Source organism: Cygnus atratus, chromosome 19 (assembly GCF_013377495.2).
Source record: "Cygnus atratus isolate AKBS03 ecotype Queensland, Australia chromosome 19, CAtr_DNAZoo_HiC_assembly, whole genome shotgun sequence".
NCBI classification, from domain to species: domain Eukaryota; kingdom Metazoa; phylum Chordata; class Aves; order Anseriformes; family Anatidae; genus Cygnus; species Cygnus atratus.
Window position 1 is genome coordinate 5142400 of NC_066380.1, and position 21836 is coordinate 5164235.

Consider the following 21836-nt stretch of genomic DNA (forward strand, 5'->3'; position numbering starts at 1 on the left):
GTGAATGTGTGATCGTGGAAGTAGGTCCTCATAGGGCTGTTCACACAATAACCTTTATTATTTTGAAAACGCCAGCTGTTTTTACTTCATTAGTACTATTTTAAGAAGTTCCCATTCTGCTCCAGCCACTTGTTCCTGTCCTTGCTCCATAGATCTGTGTCCCCTCGGAGCACAGCCATGCAAATGATTCAGCACTGGATGTGGCAGAAGGGTAAAGAGAGCGAAGGGCAGTGGTTAGGCTGCTGTCAGCAGAAGAGAAACTTTCTTCACTGACAAGACGTCGCCTTTGTGAGGTTCCTCACCATGTACTCTTACTGCTTCAACTGCTCGTATGCTTACCAAAGTTGGGTAGAGATGTCTGGTGGGAAGGAGAAATGGAAATTGCAACCTTCTGAAATCTTCCTCCCTTCCTAATTTCTTGTCTCTCCAAGGCTAAATGATCACCATAAGCAACCAAGGGTTTTGTAGCTACTGTACGTTGTCTCACTCAGACAGTTTGGATCTCACTGCTGTCCATGGAGGAGCCAGACACAATTTGTTGTCATTTCCCTGTAGATTAATTATTGTAATTGCCAGTTCTTTTAAAAATAAAGTCTGAGCCATGACTTCTTTTTGGCAAGCATGCATACCTGCACATGTATAGCAATTCTCACACGCCGTACCAAATAAATACTGGTTTGTTGTGGAGCACGAGAGCATTATCTCAGCAGCCAGGGGCTGTTTTCAGTGGTGACCTTCAACACTGTGGAGCCGGAGAGGTTTTAAAGGTTTGGAGATCCCCTTGAGGATGTAAAGCAATGACGTAAATTGTTGCTAAGTTAGGGTGCCAGCTGCTGCCCGCGATTCTTCAGAGGCCAATTGATATGTCTGGGTTTATCTGCAGTGACCAAGGTTTTTAGTGCCTCCCTCCCCAGTGCATTAAACGGGACTTTATGATACAAAGAAAACTTGGAGAACCCTGTAAATGGAGAACGGGTCTGCAGCCAGACTGGATTATAATTGGTGCTGATGCAGCTTTCCCTTAATAGCACGTCTGAAAAAGTTTGATGCAGAGGACCCGACTAACTGGAGTTTTGGCTGCGGTGAAGGTGTTAATAGTAGGGTCTTAACACTCTTGTCGGGAAAACACGTTTAAAGGGAGACAGCCCTTACAGGGAGACGAGCGCAGGTTCCTTCCTTCAAGCTGTGGTTAGGTAAATTCTGAGTATTAGGAGTGGTGCTCGCGCTGGTGTGGTATTTAGCTGCTGGGTGCTAGGTTTGACTCAGCAGCCTTTTCTGCTTGCAGGCTGCATGCTAACGAGGTGGTGCAGTGCTGCGTACAGCGGCTGTGCTGTTTTGACTCAGTACAGGCAGCACAGTCAATTCCCAAATAATGCAAAAGAAACATGAAACATGCAGCAAAACTGCTTACTTTTCTTGATAATGTAGTTAAAGATAAGTTCAGTATCTTCTGTTGAATTATCTGGGTCACTAGAGAGCAATTTAAACCTTCATTTATTAAAGTGCTGTTTGCTTAAAATACATTTGCAATTGCTCTCTACAAGGCAGCATAGTTTTATTTAGCTTGCTGGCTGAACAGATGAAAATACATTGCAACAGTAAGTCTGCATGTGGCACGACTGCAAACCTTTGAGACTTCTGCTTTCAGATGATCAGAAACCCTTGAAAATACGATTTTCAAAAGCTTTGAGCAGTTCTGTAATTAAGCTGCTTCGGGGATGCACCAGCGCCGAGTGGTTCCTTCTGTTCTCGTGGTTTGTGTTGGTACTTCGGGTGTGAAATCCACCGTGAGTGACAGGGGCTGGTGTTTTCGTTCAGATATTTCATGGAGCTTCAACCAAACAGTGCTACCAAGCGGGTAGAGCTAGGGACCAGCAGCCTGGGAAGGGTGTGAGGTCGGACTGTGCTTTCCTTTCCTGAAGCTGCCTGCGTGGCCAGGGTGGTTCCTGACCCCACGAGCAGGAGCTCAGGCAGCCCAGGTTCTTCCCCTGCTGTGTGAACAAGCCACTTCATCCCCTTGACTTAGTATCCTCAGCTGCAAAAGAAGGACAGTGATTACCTCCTTTGTGAAGTACTCTGGGACCTGCTGGAGATAAGTGCTTTTCAGAGGGGAGTTTTTCCTTCTCTCTCCAAGGCGCAGAGCAATAGCAGTCCTGCTGTTCCTGCCTTGGCACTTCAGCCTTGCTGCCTCCGAGGGGAAGCAGGAAATGGTGGTGATATTGTGGTTGGAAACATAATAAAGAGCCACATTTTTTTTTTATCCTGTTCCACTCAATAAATTTACATGGTTGCAATGTTTTTCGTAGGCTGGTTTTCCAGATAATGCTGTAGCACAATTTCCCTGTTTTCAACAACTTCACCCTAATCTAGTAACGCATTTCTGTGTCTTTCTAGATTCTGAGCGTTCCCATCTCTCCTCGTTCACTATGAAGTTGAAGGGCAAGTTTCATTCACCAAAAATAAAGAGGACCCCTTCAAAGAAAGGAAAGCAAGCTGACCTGACAGTGAAAACGCCAGAGAAGTCAGCGAACAAAGTAAGCAGATGAAGGACATGTTCTATTAGTCTTGCTGGTTTCTTGCTTGCTGGTACTCTGTCAAAATCTGCAGCCCTGCTTCCAGTGTGTGACTTTGTCCCATACAGAATTCCTCAGATATGTCAGGGAACTTCAGGGTTACTTTATGGTTAGTTACAAACTATGCAATAAGAGATGTATTTTCTTTTTTTGAGATGCTGATGAGACCTCCTTCCATCATTATTTAAGCATCTCCTTACGGAATGTAGTTTAATGCCTGACATCCTCCCAGCGTGCACACCCTATGATTATTCTTACAGCTTCCCAATGACTGCCTGGTTTTGGGGCGTGATCCTTTAAAAAAACCCCAAACCTAGGTGAGCAAATCCTTGAAGCTCGTCCAAAGACGTGCGCAATCTCTGATGACGTTAGCAGGGAGAGTCAACCAGGCACATTGAAGGAGCAGCTGATTCCAACACACTGGTCCTCATGTCCAACATACTTCACGCCCTGTAGGAGCTGAGGGCTGGGCACTCCGTCCCAACACAAACCTATCAGTGTTATCTCCTCTGCTGTTGTGACCCGATTGCGTAGACTGAAGGCTCTCTCCATAACAGTACTGTTGCAGTCAGTTTTCAAGTATAAATCTAAGCCAAAAGTTAAGAACAGTCGAGGTTATTTATGATAATTCAGAATCTTTCCCAGTTGTTGTTGAAAGTCTCATCCAATGTGCAGTGCCAGACACGCAAACTTTTTTAGATTATCTCTGCTGAGGATTGTTGTAGTGTTGTTGCGAGCAGTCAGCAAGATATAGTTATCTCACAGCGTGCGATGTGCTTAACACCCAGCGAAATGGCCGCAGGGCTTCCTAGCCCTGTTCTGCGCCATCGTATGGGAGATGATGAGGCTTTTATGTTCCAGGCTGTAGTTTGTCCCGCAGGAGGCAACAGATACGCTGTCTAGGGAGCCAAGCGCCTTGCTTTGCCCCACATGCATACTGGACTCCCACCAAGAAACGTAAAAAAATCTGTGAGTTCTATTTGAAGGCTTTTAAGTCCAACAATATTTCAGGAAGGTATGTTGAGATGAGTTCAGAGGCGTACCATGTAGAACATATTTCTGTTCTACCAATGTGTTGTACTGTTTTACTGGGAAGTTTTCTCCCAATGTTCTTTTTATTGATTGATTCACTAAAATGCATGTAGGAGATGCATTGTTTTTTCCTCTAAATTGATGCGTGATCAAAAATTAAATAAATTAAAAAAAAATTAAGAGCTGTTTTCAAAATGCTATTCTACAGCAAATATGTAGTGGCATGTTAATTAAAGGCAAAGCTTTTGCTTTTTCTTTCTTTCCTATAATAAACAGTGTAAGATAAATGACTAATAAGGCACGCTGAATATGTAAAACCTTTTTTTAATGTACAGAATGGGATTTTTTTTATTGGAAAATAAAACACTTGAAATAATTTTTATTATTGCAGACAATTATTTAAGCCGTATACGCCTTGTACTGTGAAATATTGTTGATTTCTGGCTTATTCCTTATCTGTTTTGATAGCCACTGTCCAGCTAATCAGTTAGTTGGAAATAGTCAACTCATTAGCTTTGTGGGGAGGGAGTGGGGAAGAGGATATGCCTGGATTTTCACCAGGGTCTCTCACTTGTGTACAAAGATTGGTTGATAAATAGGAGATTTTGTGTCAGAAGACACACTTAGTATGCTAAATAATCATCCTTTCCTCCCTCTCAAGTACTAGTGCTATTTTTATACTCTTGAAGTAGATAATCACTCTAGAAATAGCAATACTAAAAATTAATGTAAAATCGCTACACGCAACCTGAAGGTTATGCTCAGTGCACACACACCTCTTCTCCTCTTCCCCTTTATACCTGTATGCAGGGAAAATAAAGGGATTTTTTTCCAGACCCTCCTTTTTTGGGCCATGTCTTTGATTCTTACCTGAGGGCATACTGTAGGAACAGTAGTGTGCTTCAACACTACATATGAAGTTATAATAGGATTTTCACTGCCAAACTGCAGGGAAAAAATGGACTTTTCCTGCTTTTAGAAGCAGTTGTATTCTGTACAACTCACTGTAACCCTTCTGTATCTCATGCCCGATGCATTTGTAATTTTTTTTAAGGGAAACCTTTCAAAATCAGGCAGAAATAGCTAAATGTGTCAGGCAGGCAGGGAAGTGGAGAGGAGATGCTGCTTTGCCTGAACATTACGTTTATCTCATTTAATTCCCCAGAGGGTCATTGCTGAATCCCACATGGCTCCCACAGTTACAGAGCTGCTCTGTCGCGGCGATAAGTTAGCTACTGGGGCAAATTCATCTCTGCTGGGGAATTAAACAAGAGATCAGCCCGGGTTTTCTCACCAACCCAGAAGGATACCATCCCGCGTTTACTTTGGCTTTAGGGGCACACTGCAATGTTTGGTGGAAGATCTTAGTATCATTACCCTTGTGAGATACTCCCGTCCCAGTGGATTACTGTTCCGCTTTCTAGAGTTATTGCTGCTATTCTCAGGCCTTGGTGAGTAAAGCACTGAACACCAGAAACTTCAGCCTCATAGATAAATACGCGTTAATCTTTGCTGAGCTCTGGAACAGAACCTGCAGTCCTGAGTAGGATACGCCAGCTTTTTGTGTATGATAATGTGTGTATGTATTCAAACGTACATGTGAGGCCTTTGGACCTCAGAAGGGGATTCATAAAAAGCACTCGTATAGGCTTGTTAACAAAAAAGCTAGCAGGGAAGTCATGAAAAGTGGGCTGTCCCCCGAGCAGTGTCCGGTGGCTGGAGTTGCACGCCTTGATGCGCTCAGCGGAAAGCTTTGTGTTTCCACTTGTCATTCGCAGCCCTGAACTCTCAGAGTCAGGCCCATCCCTCCTGTGCTCCAGAAGAGTGTTTAAGCTATTAAGTCACAAGCCTTTCTACAGGAAACAGTTGTTGAATGAATGCATAAACATTAATCAGAGCAGGAACTGCAATCCCCATTTTTTCACGTCTGTTTGAGAGCTCTGACCACTGGGCCGTAGTCATGCAGCGCATGGACCATACAGGCTCTCCCATCCCTGAAGTCTGTGATCATTTCACGTGAAGTGCCACTCCGTATCCTGGAATGGGCTGTGCAGTGGTGAGGGCACACGCCTGAAGAAAGGGAAATGTGATTTTTGACATCAGTGAGTTGCCAGGATGCTCCTCAGCAGTGGAGTTCAGGTGACATGGAGCAGGAATTGAGGTTCCTGGTGAGCAGCATCGTCAGAAGCTGAAGCATCAGCAGAGTTTGGGCACTTCCCAGATGAGATGGAAAATGACCGAGTGGCTTGCAGGTCTTGGATTTGGACTTGGGCTTCTAAAATCAGAGCTAGATGGGACTTGAGATTAATCCTTTCATGGAACTGGCCCCAAATTACTGACCAGTGCTGCCTATAAATTGTTCTTCCTGAAACCTTTTGGGCTGCTGGCCTGATTTTGGAGAAAAGCAGCGTTTTAACAGCTGACAAGAGTATGGGGAGCACACAATGCCCATAGGTCATTAATTCTTGAGGCTGAATTTACTGAAGAGATAATGGATGAAACCTGACTCTGCTAAGCTCTCGGCTCCTTTTCTAGCAGTGTTCAGTAGTTAATTTAAATCTCACTTAGGAACTACTTGTGGCACTAGAAGTCCTCCAGGCGTACTCTGTTAAACTTTTAAAAGCTATATCCCTGTCCAGATTGCCATTAGGATATCAAAATCATTTATGAATTTCTTTTTGTAGTGTTGGCAATGGCATGGAATTTGGTGACCACAGCTCAGTTTTATTCCAGTGAATTTTTCTCTTCTTCAGCATTCCTTCACTGATGCCAAAACTTGGTTTTCACAGTCTGTCCTGTGGAAGGTGTGCGAGTTCCCTTGTTAGAGCAGCATCACAAAATGAATTAGGTTGGAGACTGATTGGAAAGGAGGTTTTTATTTGGAAGTGGAGAGGCAAGAGTGTAGCCTTGTTTCAAACAAGTAGGCATATAGCAATCAGCTGAGTTACTCAGAATGATGAAGGAGAACACCGTACGTGTCACTATCGGGGATGGAGGCATCTTGTTGGGATTGTTTTGGAGTTCGAGATTTGTATGGGTACTTTTCAGGAGAAGGACAGCTTTATTAAAACTGGTAGTTGTTGCCTCTTGTCTTTCATTATCATAACTATCTGCACTTGTTTTTTTTTTTTTTTTTTCTTTCGCTCTCCCAGTTTGGTACATTGGTTTCAAAGCAATGCCCTCAAAGTCGTCAGTAATGTAAGTCTTAGCCAAAAACTGATCTTGATTAGCCTTCAGTTTGGAACGTGCATCTTGTAATTCAGAAAGTCAAAATGTTGGTTCAATTTTGCACCGACTATTTTCTTGAAAGAGTAAGAATTAAATGTGAAGTGTTTGTGGTGGAAGGGGTTTTCTCCAGTCTTCTGAAGCAGAATATTTCTCTTGAGTTTCGCTGTCCTTCAGGTAAGTTAAAGTAACTTTGCACTTAAAAATGCTGTTTTAATATTCCTTTCCCTTTCTTCTCTAGAATGTATCATGGCTAGAGGAAAAGGAGAAGGAGGTTGTCAGTGCATTGCGCTACTTTAAGACTATTGTGGACAAAATGGCAATTGATAAGAAAGTGTTAGAGATGCTGCCAGGCTCAGCAAGCAAAGTGCTGGAAGCCATCCTGCCCTTGGTGCAGATTGATCCACGCATCCAACAAAGGTAAGTTTCCTTCTCTGGTTTTGGAAATATGGCAGGCCAGCAGGCTTCTTTCTTTCTTACGTCTGAAGAATTGTATCACACAGGAGACAGAAAAAATGCTGTAGTAGCTAATAAATTGACTGCCATTTTTACTGATTATGTGATAGTTTTCAAACATAATTTAAAAGCACATTCCCTGCTGTGAAGAAGCCCATGCTATGGAAAGGTAAAACAAATTAGAATGGATTCAAAGAGGAGGAAGGACTGATCCTTAGCATGAATGTAGAAATTCATCATTTACTAGCTATCTTATTCTCCTCTAAATTCTGTACGGTTTCTGCAGTCCATGGTAGTATGCTAAAAGCTAGCAAAGTCCAATAGCTTTTACCTGAAAAACAGCTTATCTTCAGGGTGATCCCTTTCTGAGTTCAGTTTATCCGTCCCAATATTAGAGAAGTCAGCCCGTACTGTTAACTGCTTTGTTTTTGAATTTACTGGACCAGATACAGAACAGAAGTAAACAGATGTACTTCGGTAGATTAGCCAGTTCAAGTTCATTCCTGTGTGCTCTCAACAGATTATTTATAGGTTTGCTCTGATGCCTACTGTATTATGTTTTAACCAGTTAGACAATGAGTTTGAAGCCAGAAAAGATGTAGAAATTTGCCAAAACAAAGCTCAGCATGCATTATAAGAATCTGTGGAGTCATCAAGCCACGGAGATACAGCTGCTGTTCATAGATGCTGGAGCAATTGATTTAAACAAAGCAAGCAAACATCACTGAATAATAAAGAATGAGCAAAACGAGCACACACACGCAAAAGCACAAAATTAGGCAAGAAATGCACAGATTTTTGGTTTCTGAATCCTGCCAGTTTTTGCGCTGTTCCTGTTTGTTTTCCTAGTAAGCATCTCCAAATTTCTTGTTTGAGATGGTTATTTCAATTCTGATGCAAGAAAGGTTTATGGTATGGGCACGACAGCTAGCTGTAGGGTGCTGATATCTTATAAACAGATGCTTAGCGCTTTTTGGTCCTAATGCATGGTTGTATGTGACAGTACAAATGGAAGGAGACAATGGGTGACTAAGAGCTGTGGCTGGGACAGGAGACGTGGTAGAAGTATAAAGAGGGAAGAGCTGTTAGAATTGGAGCATTCACCAGGCTTCTGGGTTCAGACACAGAAGTTTCTTCCCTTGCTATCAGGTTTCCCGCAGTCATTAAATTTCTGACAAGCACCTGCTTTCACTTAATAAAAAAAAGAACAAATTTTCCCCTTACATCAGGAGAACATGTAAAATGTCAGCAAATATTTTTAGGATAGATAGAAAATGTCACCTTTGTAGTCACTTGCTTTGATTTGTGTATCTACTGGGTGTTTGCTGGGCTATCTTTTCTTCCAATAATATAGTTGGAAATAAATATCAACTACATGGTCTTCAGCAGCAGCAGCAGCAGTATCTCAGATGGTTCTATTCTTCAAATCCCTTATAACCTCTCTCTTAGTAGTAGGGTAGTGTAGCCTTGACAATTGGATATCTTCAGTTAGCCTGTGAGCAGAACTTTTGTAGCTAATTGTCAGTGGAGTAGTCTGTACCCTCTTTCTGGAAATGGTATGCATTACAGCACGGATCCTGTGTACGTTCTGCCTTGTTTGACTTCACAGATTAAAAGGGGATTTGACATTCTAAAAAAGCCATGTCCTTTCATGCCTACCTGTACACTTTATTTTGAGTCGTGGCAGGACATAAAGGGGTGGTTTCGATGGTAAATCCCCCTCAAGAAAAATGAGCAAGGCTTGTGGCAGTGTGGAAGAAAGCCCTACAATTACTGTTGGACTTCTTTTTGCTTGAGGGGAAGCATTTGCATCAAGGAAAAAAGTAATTAAATCTAGCACAGAATGGGCTTTCAATTACTGCCTCTTTAGAAGGAAGCAGGCTGAAGATTAATGGCAAAGAAATCAAAGCCATAGAAAGAGATGGGGGAGGGCCCTATTTGGGAAATATCTCCTACTAAGATAATTTTGTTTAAAATTAGAAAAACTGGCAAGCACCATGCTTTTAAAACAAACAAACAGAAAAGCACTTGCCATTGTTTGTATCCCTCTGGTTGTAACTTGACAATAGTTCTATCGCTGGTTCTGCAAACCTGGTTCACCTCAACAATCTCACTGAAGTTTGTGGGCTTGATTCTCTTCTCACAGATAATGAAATTGCTGGAGTTAAGCCAGTGTAAAATGGATACCAGACAGAAACGGGAAGGTTCAGAGCACTCTTATCAGTAATGATGGCAAGATTGCACCTTTTCTTATCTCTTTATGGTTTTGATGCAGTTTGAAATTGATTTAACTTTACAAAGAATTGTTGAAGCATTGCCATCAGCAGTACTGTTAGCACACCTTGTTTAGTAATGAAGTAAGTGTTTTCAGAATGGTCAGGAAAATGCCTGCAAGCACTGTTGTTACAGTTAACTTTTATTTGGAGTTGTCATCCTTCCAAAATTCTTTTTTTTTCCCTTCAGAACAATAGCTTCAGTTCTGTTTCTCATTAAAAGCAAAACAAAGCAACACCCTTCCTCTTCCAGACCTGAAATTCATTCAGTTCAATTTTTGTAAAGAAGCAAGTTTTAATTATATGTTTTCAGGTGTTACAAACAGTGAGAAAATGATTTGTAAAAGAATGAATAGTCATCTCTCAATTATCTAAGACATTTTTGGGAGAGTTAATAAGGAGGAAGAAAAGCATAGTTAATGCTGAAATAATATCAATTAGGCTTAACTACAGGATACAGCAGTTACCTTTGAAGTTAAGGCATAGGATGGAGGTGTAAATTAAAAGGGGAAGAGCGTTATTTTGAGCATTGCTGTGTTGACTTGCAGCCCAGATAATGGGTTGGTTGTACGTTCATGCTGTTGTTCCATTTGGTACTGGTGAACAGGAGAGCAACTGCAGTGGAGTCGAAACTTTGTCACCTGCTAAACACAAATGATGAATGTCAGAGTTAAAAAGAGAACAACAATGGACACAATCAAAATTTTAACAGTATGAAATACACTTTAAATCAAGCACTTTGTAGAAACATTTGGTAGTATCTCCATAATTTCATTGTATTCATTTTTCTCATCTATTTCCTTCCATGCCATCCAGTTCTGCCATCTCATCCTGCTACAGCCGTGTGTACCAGAGTCTGGCCAATCTAATTCGCTGGTCTGATCAAGTGATGCTGGAAGGTGTGAATTCAGAAGACAAGGAGATGGTGACAACAGTTAAGGACGTCATAAAAGCTGTTCTGGATGGAGTTAAGGTACGTGAGACAAGTACTGTACATTATAGAAAGTATACACTACCTGTGTTTTAGAAGAGATCTAGGTGAAAATGTGAAGTTTTTAAGTGCAGGTAAGATCCTATTCTTGGCTTCAGTAAACTTACTTCAGATCAACAGCTTAGTAAGTGAAATGATCCTGCTTGGTGTACTGCTTAAAGACTAGCATAAATGGTTTGACCGTTAGTGTGCACTTCTAAAATGTTTACCCTGGCATTTGGATGGCTTGTAAGAAGCCATAAATCTTTATTGAGCATTGTATTAAATTTTCAGCAAGCCATTCCCATTCTCCCAATCTCCCATGCAGATTACAGGTCAGAGTTTGCATATTTTATGTCTAGACAAAATGTAACGGAAGTTCTTCCTGTCAATGCCCACAGAGAATCAAAGATTCCAGCTTCATCTTTTAACGTGAGGTTCAAGGTATCTGTCAGTGATACGTCACCGCTTTCAGCAGTTGGATTAGGGTGTGGGACCGGTGATGAGCTAAGCTCAGTTTTCTGGAGATTAATTTTGCATAACTAATGGAAACGTTTAACGGAAACCTTTGTATCCGTTGTGAGACCTGCTTATAGTATTCCCTCCCTGCCCTACCCAGGAAAATCCGTTGGCTTCCCTTCTACCTCCCAGTCAGTTTTTGGTACCCATTATTTCTTACAGTTCCTTACTGTTTTCTCTCTGCTGACGGCCGCAGAGGTTGTGCATTCAGCTGTTCTGGCACTGCAGTTAAAAGTAGCTTGACATGGGCTCAGGACACTGGTGGAAAGACCGTCATATCTCCTAGAAATTACTTTGAAAACTGTGGAGAAGGTTAAGCAGAGCTGAACTGTAAGAGGAATGTTTAAAGGAATTACAGTAGGAAATTTGGGGTAGATTTTTAAAAGCTGCAACAGGTTTTTCAACTGGATTGGTGTATCAGGAACAAACATCTTTCATTGTACTCAAACTCAGTTTAGTTTTTGTTACCTGGAGTTAAATGTAAAAATCAGATGGATCTCCCAAGCTTTGCCTGTCGTGTTTTCAGTTTTGGTGTGTTGTTTGCATGCTCTGAATATCTCTGTAACGTTACTTAAGCACAGATACTAAACCCTAGTATGACTTGCTGAGCTGTTAAAACAAATATCTTTCAAACGAAATATTTCCATCACCTAAAGATGACAGATTTTCCAGGATTATTTTGCACAATACGCCCTTTAACTTTAAGCTCCAGATTTGGAAGGTAAAGCCAGTATTAAATTTGCACAGCAGGGTGGAGAAGAAGAGTTGAGCGTCACGTCCCAGCTTCTGTTAGCATTGGAATTCAGCAGCAATTTGTAGTACGTGAAAATCTGCTCTGTGGTAGCCGAACTGCAGTACCCCACTAAATAGTGAGACAATTCACCCTTTATCACTTAATGAACCTGTACGGTCCCGTGTTAGCACCGGATCCAGGCTACAGTTGTGTGGTCTCGTTGCATCAGGCTTGGACACCCGCTGTCCTTTCACTTCAAGCAAGATTTAAACACCTGGTTCCTGTGGCTTCCCAGCCAAAGCACCGTGCCTGTCGGAGGGGGAAGGTCTGGGATGTCTTCTGTACCCGCACTGCGAGCCAGCCGAGGCTGGAAGCGGTGCAGGGATGTCTGTGCACCACTACACCTGAGCTGTTAAGCCCTGCTGAGCAGCGTGGCTGTAGCAGTCTCCTCTTGCCATTAGACTAAAAGTTATTTTGGCCGTCCAGTTGGAGCTGGCTTGTGTCTGGTCAGCTTGGAGCGTGATTAGAGCAGATGTGAGGCTGTCTGAGCAGATGTGGATGTGTCTGCTCATCCACGGGTCAGCGTTTGGAAGTGGCTCGAGCTCATCTCCTACTGCCTAGCAAGGAGCAAGGCTTATTTTAGAAGGGCCAAGGCAGCCTTTGTATCTGGAAGCAGAACTGAGAAGTTGGACACTTCTCTGCTGTGGAGAGCTTTTCTTGTTTTTCTGGCAGATCACACCAGATCCACTTCCACATTTCAGTGCTTACTTCCCCCTTTACTTTCAGAACGGAGCATAAACGAGTCTCTTGTTCGCTTGTGTTATTGCTGTTTTGATCTCAGGTTTTAGCGCCTTGCTAGCTAAATATAACAGGAAAAAAATCCTTGTTTTGATTACATAACTTCTTAAAAAAATACCTCATTTGGAACTACCAGTTTGCTGAAGTAGAAGTTTGTAGAGAGGCTTTAATTATCTCTAATTACTGCTGCAGGAATCTCTACTTGCTGATAACGAACAGCATAACGTGCATCTGGCTCAGTCGCATGCTGATTACCTCGGTGTGTACATTGAAGGACCTGGCTTGATTTCCAAACACTAGCTCTTGTTCTGGGGCTAGGGGAGAGGAGAAAAAGCCAGGGAGTCCGGTGGTATTTGTCTAAGTTTAGAGGAAAAAGCGATCCTCTCAGGTGTTCTCAGTCATTTGTCGTCTCAGTGTCTCAGGTGTGTGGTTTTGTTATTTGTTCGTCTCCACAGCAGCAATGTGCTGAATAATTCTAAAGACACTTCTGAGCCAAACGTGACTGTTTCACTCCCACGTTGTATCACACTCCCATGTGGCGGGCCCGCGTACAGCCATCACAGCCGGTGTAACAGGGAAGCTTCCCGAGCCCTTCGGCCCTGGGCGTCAGTAATGGTGGCAAACGACGGTGGCATTTTTCCTTCCACAGCCCTTTCTGTGGCAAGGAGCATCTACGGAGCGTTTTGGCTTTAGGTCTGAATGCCCAGGTGTTTTATTTTCCTTCTCATGCGTTGTGTGGCTGCTCTTTATTGGGAGCACCCCGGTCTGGTCCCGCAGGGTCGGTTCGAGCCCAGGGAAGTGTCCGGAAACCTCTTCAGCAGTGGGGGTTTGTCCCAAAGGCAGAAGGTGGCAATCCCTTGGGTCACCGCTCACTCCTGACAGTGACTCAGAGCATGGGGCCGGCTGCAGCCAGAGGCATCAAGTGGTGTCACTCGGATTTCCAAAGTGTACGATTTACAGAAAGCCTTGTTTGGGGATCGTAGGCTCCCATTCCTGTGATGCTCTGTCAGCTTCATAGGGGAATTTGAAAGTCTAAAAGGAATAGCGAGTTTTTGATTAAAGATCATTCTGAAAGAGAACGAAACAGTGGAAAGTACATCTTTAAAAATCAGTTTCTCTTATGAGAGCTGGGGATCTGGGGATGTTCATCAAAGAAATCTGAGGTAAATTCAGTGTCCGCTTTGCTTGTGTGGTTCTTCTGCAATCGAAGAGCCTTAATAATTTTACTTTTCTATATATGTTGTAATGTATCTTACCACAGTGGCATTTATAGATTATCAGAAGCCCTGACGGTGTTGTGCCCCTCATTGCCCGGTATTTACCTGTTGGCAGATGTGGCCCTGTATGGGGGTGGTGTTGGCGAGGTGCTCAGCTGTGGTCAGCTTGGTGCTGGGCTTTTTCTGGTCAAGGCACTTCTCAGAAAATGCTGTTCCTTGCCAGGGCTCTTCTCTGTCTGCCCCAGACAAGAAAACCTTCATAGCCGTAGCCCAAACGGACGTCTATGTGCTGTGTTTGGGTGCTCTCTTCCTCCCCAATGTGTGGGGAATTTTCCAAGGCAGGTTCTTTACAGCTGAGCGTTTTGTTGTGTGCTGGGTGGACATGGTATAAATTATTTCTGTGCCTAAGGTCCCACCAAGATTATAAGTGTAATGTCTAAACCAAAATCAGTTGTGGTGTACGCTTGAAATGGACTGTGCTTTCCATCCTTCGCACGTCCAGGGCAGTACTTTATTCCTGTTGTGCATCTGTTGTCTCATGGAAGTTCAGCTTTAAATAGAGCCTTGTACAGAAATACATGGGCTAGAATATTCTTACTCCTCAGAAGGAAGAGGCAATGACAATTTCTGACCTCAACAGGCATGGATGTGAAGATGATAACGGAATGATGACACTGTACTTCAGGCTGCTTTAAAAAAAAAAAAAAAAAAAAGAATAAATTAAAAATCGATCCCGTATAATTTCCTTTGCATAATATGCTGGGAAGCCAGTACTGTCAGGAGGCGCTGCCAGTTACCAGTCTGGCTGTAAGAGGGCATGTGTTTGTATCTGTGAGCAGTAGATCTCTTTGTTGGCCTCAGACACCTGTAAAATGTTCTCTCCATCCTTCTGGTGTGAATGGTTGTGGTTTTGACTGCTGACAGACTGGTAGTTCAGGATTATCTGCCCTTATCTCTTTATCCACAGCCTTATCTGTCTATAGCAGATACACTGTGATAGTTCCTGGAATTATTAAGACTTCCATTGCTAACACGTTAAAAGTTGGCTTTGGGGGAAGCAGGCCTTTTAATAGAGGTGTTCACTATTTAATTTGTTGTTGGGCATCTTACAGAAAACTTTTTTTTTTTTAATGAATGCACGAAAGACTTGTTTATAAAATATAAAGCAATTAGTTAACTCTTTTACTGGGTAACTGAAATACTTAACTGCAGAAGGTATTTCTGTGCTTTATGTATGTAAAGTCAGCTTGCCATTTTCTAGGTTATTGAGGGGAACACACTTGTGATGATAGCGGAAAGAGGAAGCACAGCAAAAAGATGTGTATGTGGCTTTGTGCAGAATCCCCACAGGGCCACAATTTGTGGCTAAAAAGCTTAAATATGGCTAAACTGCTGCTGGGTGCAGGCTGTTCCCTGCACCACCTCATTTGTGGTACAGGTTTACACCCAGCTCACAGCTCTCTCTGTGTCCATGCCAACATTAATCCATACCTGGCTAACCAAGAGTTTATTGCAGTAGCATCCCTTTTTGTCCTGGAATGTTTGAGTGCAGCGTTACGCATCTCATGATTTTCCCTTTTTCTTCTCTCCCCTCCACCCACCAGGAGCTGGTCAGACTCACGATTGAAAAGCAGGAGCATCCCTCTCCCACAAGCCCAGTTAAACCCAGTTTACCAGCATGTAAATCTGACAGGTGGGTCACTGACAAACATGTTTAATGCATGCAGTCTAATAGAGTAGCTGGATGTGGGATTATTTCTGCTTCCTGATAGTTGGATTAAAGCACTTGGTTATTTTTCACAGTGGATAGCGTAGTGCTTTTTACATAGTCTTATGCATTACGGTGGGACAACTTAAAGGAACAATATGCTGTGCTAGAGAAGTTACCAAAATCTGGCAATGAGGCATCACTTGGCCATGGTGTGCACATTGTATTCTGTATATACATCTAATTCTACTTGCAGATGTAAATTCTGCCTTCTGCTGTAGGTTTCTCTCATTGCATATGATTTAAAGTACGTATTAATCTGTCAGCATGCTGCATTCCAACTGTGTTTTATGATCCACAATCTGTATTTTGCTTGTTACAGCCCATCAGAACTTCCCCTTACAGACCGAGAAATGGAGATCCTAAACAAAACAACTAATATGACTCAGTCAAATGAGCTACTGACTGACTCCATGGATGAAGAGGTTGCACCTCCTAAACCCCCTCTGCCTTGCATTCGTGTGGCAGAAAACAGGTAATGCTGGCCAACCAGCTGACTGAAGAGTAGCAGTGCCTTTTACCAGCCTCTTATTTTTTAAATATTCTTGTCAAAATGTGTGTGAGAGGTCACTGTGAGTGTTAGTAATGCCTCTGCATTTCCAGCCCTCCATGGTAATTCTTCCCAGCTCCTGCAGTCTATTCATGACTTTATGTTCTTTGTCTTGTTTTGAGCAGTACCCTTCATTGTGTTTTCCTTTTTTTTTTTTTCATGTGAGGATAATAATGCTTGAGCCTCTTGGATGAGAGGCATTGCCTAATTGCATTAAATCTTTCATTTAAAGTCATGTAAATGCACACCATATTCTGCACAGCACTGCACAGCAGTATCCTGTGCTGTTTTAGTTGTGGTGTGTGCTTTTATATCCAATGGGAGATGTTCTCTTAACCTCAGCTGGAAATTACCAATCTGTCCTGCACATCCAGGGGGTTCTGCATTGGTTATCAGCCTAAGAGTGAAAGGAGTCACTAGTGTGTGATAAAAATCTTTTACTTGGTTGTTCTTACCCTGTTCTGCGAGTAACCACATGAAAGTTTCTATGTTCTATTTTGGGACGGAAAAGAAAACCCCCAGTTTACAGCTTTTTGGTGTGTGTGTGTATGATGTTTTTCTTCTCTAGTACTGGTGCTAATGGATGGTGTGAAAATACACGTTGTGTGCTAATTTGAAAATGCAGCGTTGAGGGCTGTGGTTAGCAGAAAAAAAAAATCACGTTTCTATGTGTATTATGAATTCTCATGGGTTATATTATAAAAATTTCCTGTTATGTTCCAGGAACAGAATATGTGTGCTCTTGGGAACCTTGTAGGTTTGGTAACCACCAGAATTATTTGTCGTTAGAAGCAAATCCTAAATGTGCAGTGGTTGAAATCTCACTGGTTACTACTAGTGGGTGTTTAATAATGTGTGTATCCACACTGATTAATGCCAAAACTTGGGCCCGTGCCGCATATATGCGTGGCAATACTGACTGTCTTGTTGGCTCAAGTTCACCAGGAGTGGAAAAAGGCAGGCAGTGAATTTTCCTGTCCTGTAAGTTTTTGTAACTTTGAACCCCTTTCTAACCTGGAAGCTTTGAGGAAGAGGAAGAAGAGACTTCTGTGAACTGAAACCTTGTTTGGGTCAACCAAAACATTTAATTTGGACTTCCACCACTTTCATTTAAAAATAATTGCTGTGCTAATTAGCTTCATTAAAAATAATTTTTCAAACGGCAATTATTTTTGTTTCTGAAACACTTACTCTTTTCCAAGCTTAAAAAAATAAATCACTGCACAGGACCTTCCCTGTGAGAGTGTTCTTAAATTGGTGTTTGTCAGTGGATACACTTCGTTGAATAGCTTCTGGCCAGCTTTGGACAAGAAACTGTGAGATTTGAGCCTAGCAAGGCGAAGGCTTTGTGCCAAACCAGCTCCTGAAGCCTCTGAAAGTCTTTCTGATGGTTGAGTAATGGAAGCATCAATGCCTCTTCTGTCTTGCAGCCCTCCTCCAGCCTTGCCCCCTAAAAAACGGCAATCAGCACCTTCCCCAACCAGAGTGGCAGTTGTGGCCCCCATGAGTCGAGCCACCAGTGGGTCCAGCTTACCCGTTGGAATCAACAGACAGGTAATGGCATCACGCCTTTGTGAAAGCCAAGGGGGACGTGCTGCGGAGTGTAGCAGAAGCTCAGAGAAATGCTGGGTCCTGCAGCCGTGCGGTTCCCAACACGCCCCTGCTCGTCCCAGGCAGCCCCGTACTGAGGAGTGCTGCAATGGGAGCTTTAGTGGCAGGAACGTCGATGTGGTAAATCATGTGAAGGAGCTGAGTTTTTTGTACATTGCTGTTGTACTTAAATAATGAATTTCTACAAAATTTGTTGCCTTGAGGTGTAGCAGAATGTGAAAATCAGAGAGGTAGGGTGGTGCTGTGTCAAACAGACCAGGGTGTAGGGTCGTTGGCTGAACTTACCAAGATCTTACCAAGGTTTACTTTACCAGGGATCCCGTAGCAGATTGACATCAGAAGTCTGTATCCATGCAGTCCCAATTTAAGACATCTTTTAACCTAAGGAGTAGTGTAAGCATCTGCTCTGACTGCTACAGGTGCTTTGGGGAGATTTGCAAATTTTCTGGTAGAAGCATGGAAAACTTTGGACTGTGTGTGTTAGTCATATCCTATCACTTACGCTAATACGGGGTTTGCAGGATTGTAAATGGATGGTTTTGCTTCACACCTTCAGGAACTTATTGACTCAGCAGTGAGGATTTGAATCATGTTAAAAGTGCAGCAAAATCAAATCTTGTCCTCAGCCCCAAAGCCTCAGCTCTGGCTTAGGGTGCCTCTGCTGTCAGCTGGCTGACCCAGATAAAGCTGTGGCAGTGCTTCCGTTACTGGTACGATCACACTTACATTGGTCTACGGGGGTAGGAATACCTGAGAGGTTCACTTGAGGTAATTTCTGAAATAGAAATGTAGCCATAGGCACAGAAAGCTGATGTTAGCTGTATCCCACTGTCTCTTATTTACCCTTTGCATACACAAAAACTAACCAAATATTTGATGAAGCCCGTTATTTAATGAGAATTCTTGCCGTCTAGTTACCTCGTATCAATGCCTTGATGAACAGTTGTCAGCTGTGTATGGCGGTGAGGAACTCACTCACCTCAGCAGCTGGTGACCTCCCCTGTGGATCACAGCACGCCCTGCCTGCAAGCAAATGCACGCAGAGCTCCCTACGTGGGCTTGCTCTGCAACGTGCCCTTTACCAAACTGGAGTTTTTCTGGGGTTCTGGTGTCTAACTAGGGAGGGCTAGCAGCACTGATCCTCTCCCTTCATGGTTTTCTTACCACAGCTGTCAAGTGTTTGTTCCTTGGGTTGGTCCTTCAACTAGCAAGCTGCCAAGAATGCTGATGATTTGTTGTTTTGGTTGGTTTTTGTTTTTTTCTGCCTCAGGATTTTGATGTTGACTGCTATGCCCAGAGAAGGTTGTCAGGTGGAAGCCACTCCTATGGGGGGGAATCTCCTCGCCTCTCACCGTGCAGTAGCATCGGCAAACTCAGCAAGTCTGACGAGCAGCTCTCTTCTCTGGACCGCGACAGCGGTCAGTGCTCTCGCAACACAAGCTGTGAAACATTAGGTAAGCAGGGACGTGGCCAGGGCTGCCGAAGGAGCCCCCATCACTCCTGTTTGGGAGCTGTCATAGCCATGATGCAGTAAATAGATTGTACTTGTAACTGTCATCTTGTAGTTACTGCAGGCGGTTCTATGCAGATTTACATCCCGTTGGATAGGAAAAAGCCCAGGGGAATGTGTTCCCTAGCTATAGATGATTGTGTTCAAACTCAATTCAGCTCTCAAATGGAATGTTTGGTTGATTTCAACCTTGCCTGCAGACATCAGTAGGAAGTAGCAGCCCTGGTAGACTTCTAGGAAATAAAACAAAAATATAAATATGAAATATAGTAACGTCTGCAGTGACCTACCTATTGAATTCATGTTTTTTGTTTGCTAGCATAAAGAAATAAGGTAAGAGTTTTATTTAGTCTGGGCTTTACTGAAGGTATAGCAAGATGGTCCCTGTTGCAAGGAGGTAGCACTCTGATTAAGAGAACAGCTTAATTAACTGATGGAATGGGATGGGCAGAACTGAGAAGGGCTGACCAGGAACAGAGAGAAACTAATGGGTGATTTTCCTTTCCTCCTTGTTTAACCAGATCAATCCGATCACTATGACCCGGACTATGAATTCCTGCAGCAGGACCTCTCGAATGCTGATCAGATACCTCCGCAGATGCCAGGTATCCTCAGCCCCTTGCCAGAGTCCCTGGGCGAGTCTGGCTCCCCTTTCCATGGACATACTTTCCAGCTCCCACAGGGCAGCTCTCCTCCGCTGGAATTTTGCAGCCTCTCGGGAGCTGCGCAGCCAACAGAGACTCCTCCAGCTTTACCAGAAAAGAAGAGGAGGAGCGCAGCCTCTCAGACTTCAGATAACTCAGGCTGCAGGATCTCATATGAAAGACACCCTTCACAATATGATAACATCTCAGAGGATGACATGCAGAACGCAGGGTCTGTCGCATCAGTACCCTTCACACCACTTGCTGCTGTTTTGCCCTTCCAGCAAGGAAACTCTTCAGCACCGGTTGAATTAATGGCTGACTTTTCTAACAGTGACCCAGAGAAGCCACCACCTCTGCCGGAGAAGAAAAACAAACACAGTAAGCAAGTTCTTGTGTTTGGGTATTGCTTTTATTTTTACCTTTCCCTTTTCTTGCAGTTGCCATACTTCTGATGACCACTAAGTAATGGTGACCCCAAGCTCTTGCTCACATGGGGATAATTGTCAAAATCGCTCGTGGTCAGTGTCACAGGCATGGAAGGGAAGTGCCAGTCCTTTGGTGGCCAGGGAATGACTGAGCCTGGAATGGTCCAGGCCCAGGGGAGGTGGCAACGTGCAGCATCTTCATTACTTCAGTGTTTGCATGTGTGAAGCTCTGAGACACTGTCTTCCAAATCCTCCTGCTTTGTCTTCCCTTTTTATGGCCGTTCCTTCCCCTCTTCCCCCATTTTATGAATGTTTTCCCAGTGCAGAAAAGAATTGGGTACTCTCCAAGAGCTCAGAGAAAGGGCTGCTTTTCTGTCCAAAACTGAGCATTGCCAGTGCAGTTATTTGGCAACAGGAACATGGTCACCCACACAGCTGAGCAAGACAACCCTGTTAACCTCGTGTCCAATACTGCTGTTCTGCTACAGGATCTCATTTCCTTTGGACACCTAAGAGTTTCCCACATCATTAAAACGAGCAGCCTCTAAACGCAAAGACTTGCCATCCCCAGCCAGGCTCCTGGCACACCAGTGCCGACTGCAGCTCAAGCTCGTGACCTTATTCTAATTTTGTTAATGTTCATGGCCACAAAAATGTGAAACCTTTTGCCAGAAAAGCAGCCATACTGATCTGACAAGGAAGGCAGTGGACTATACAGTGAGATCCAGCAAATGTTGTTTTACTAGTCACTGGCTAGCTGTGCCTATGTTGCATATGTGCCTGTACGTTGCATGAGAAGGTAGTGCATGCACCTTCTGGATCAGCAGCGATAAGCTGTATGGCTTGCAGCCCAAGTGAAGAGATGATTCAAAAGTGCTGAACTGGCCTTCTGACTCATTTCTGCAGTTTTTCACTGCGTTTTCACTGGGAATAAGGTGGAAGTGACATTGGTGTGCTGTGCTGCAAGGCCCAGGTTTTGTCCATTCCTGTGTAGTTTACTGTGACAGGCACTTTTTTAAAAGAAAAAAAAAAAGTGCATTGGCTTGAATCATCTCCAGTATGTCTAAGTGACTGCTCCATGTACAAACCTGGGATTTTCATCAGATTACAAGGCCTGACCCACCTGAAAGTGAGGGTCAGGTTGTAGTAGTCTGGTTGTAGTTGAGTGTCCCCAAACACAGACAAGTTCTTCTGTCCCTCGCTGGTAAGCAGACAGTTAAAAGATACAGAAAGCAAGTAAAAAGTAGCTGAGATGCTGGTTTGCAAATGACAGAAAGGAAATAAATGCTGGCACGGTGCACAGCCAGGGCTGTTTGTTACGGTTCCCGCTGCTCTAAATACCTGCATGCAGCATCAGCTGCAAGGGGATGGGTACAGAGCCTCCTCGCTGTAGGGTCAGGCCACGTGGACTCCGCGTATGAATAACGAGGGCCGGGCTGGATGGTTTTACATCACGCAGGCAGGGATGGACGCAGGGCCATGCGCCTCTGTACACGCAGACAGCTTTAGCGGGGAGAGGCGCCGGGATG

The 21836-nt window shown here is 43.5% G+C and overlaps 1 protein-coding gene across 9 annotated transcripts in view; it reads left to right on the top strand.

Moving 5' to 3' along the window:
* The window catches only part of RAPGEF1 (Rap guanine nucleotide exchange factor 1), an 88301-nt gene that overhangs the window by 30876 nt on the left and 35589 nt on the right, over positions 1-21836 (top strand). For all 9 annotated transcript variants that reach the window (XM_035555154.2, XM_050714510.1, XM_035555158.2 and 6 more), the window contains 8 exons: positions 2395-2534; positions 7072-7250; positions 10376-10532; positions 15401-15489; positions 15887-16039; positions 17545-17668; positions 18996-19179; positions 19757-20260. In XM_035555154.2, coding sequence (XP_035411047.1) covers positions 2395-2534; positions 7072-7250; positions 10376-10532; positions 15401-15489; positions 15887-16039; positions 17545-17668; positions 18996-19179; positions 19757-20260 — 1530 coding nt within the window. The remainder of the gene's footprint in view (positions 1-2394; positions 2535-7071; positions 7251-10375; positions 10533-15400; positions 15490-15886; positions 16040-17544; positions 17669-18995; positions 19180-19756; positions 20261-21836) is intronic.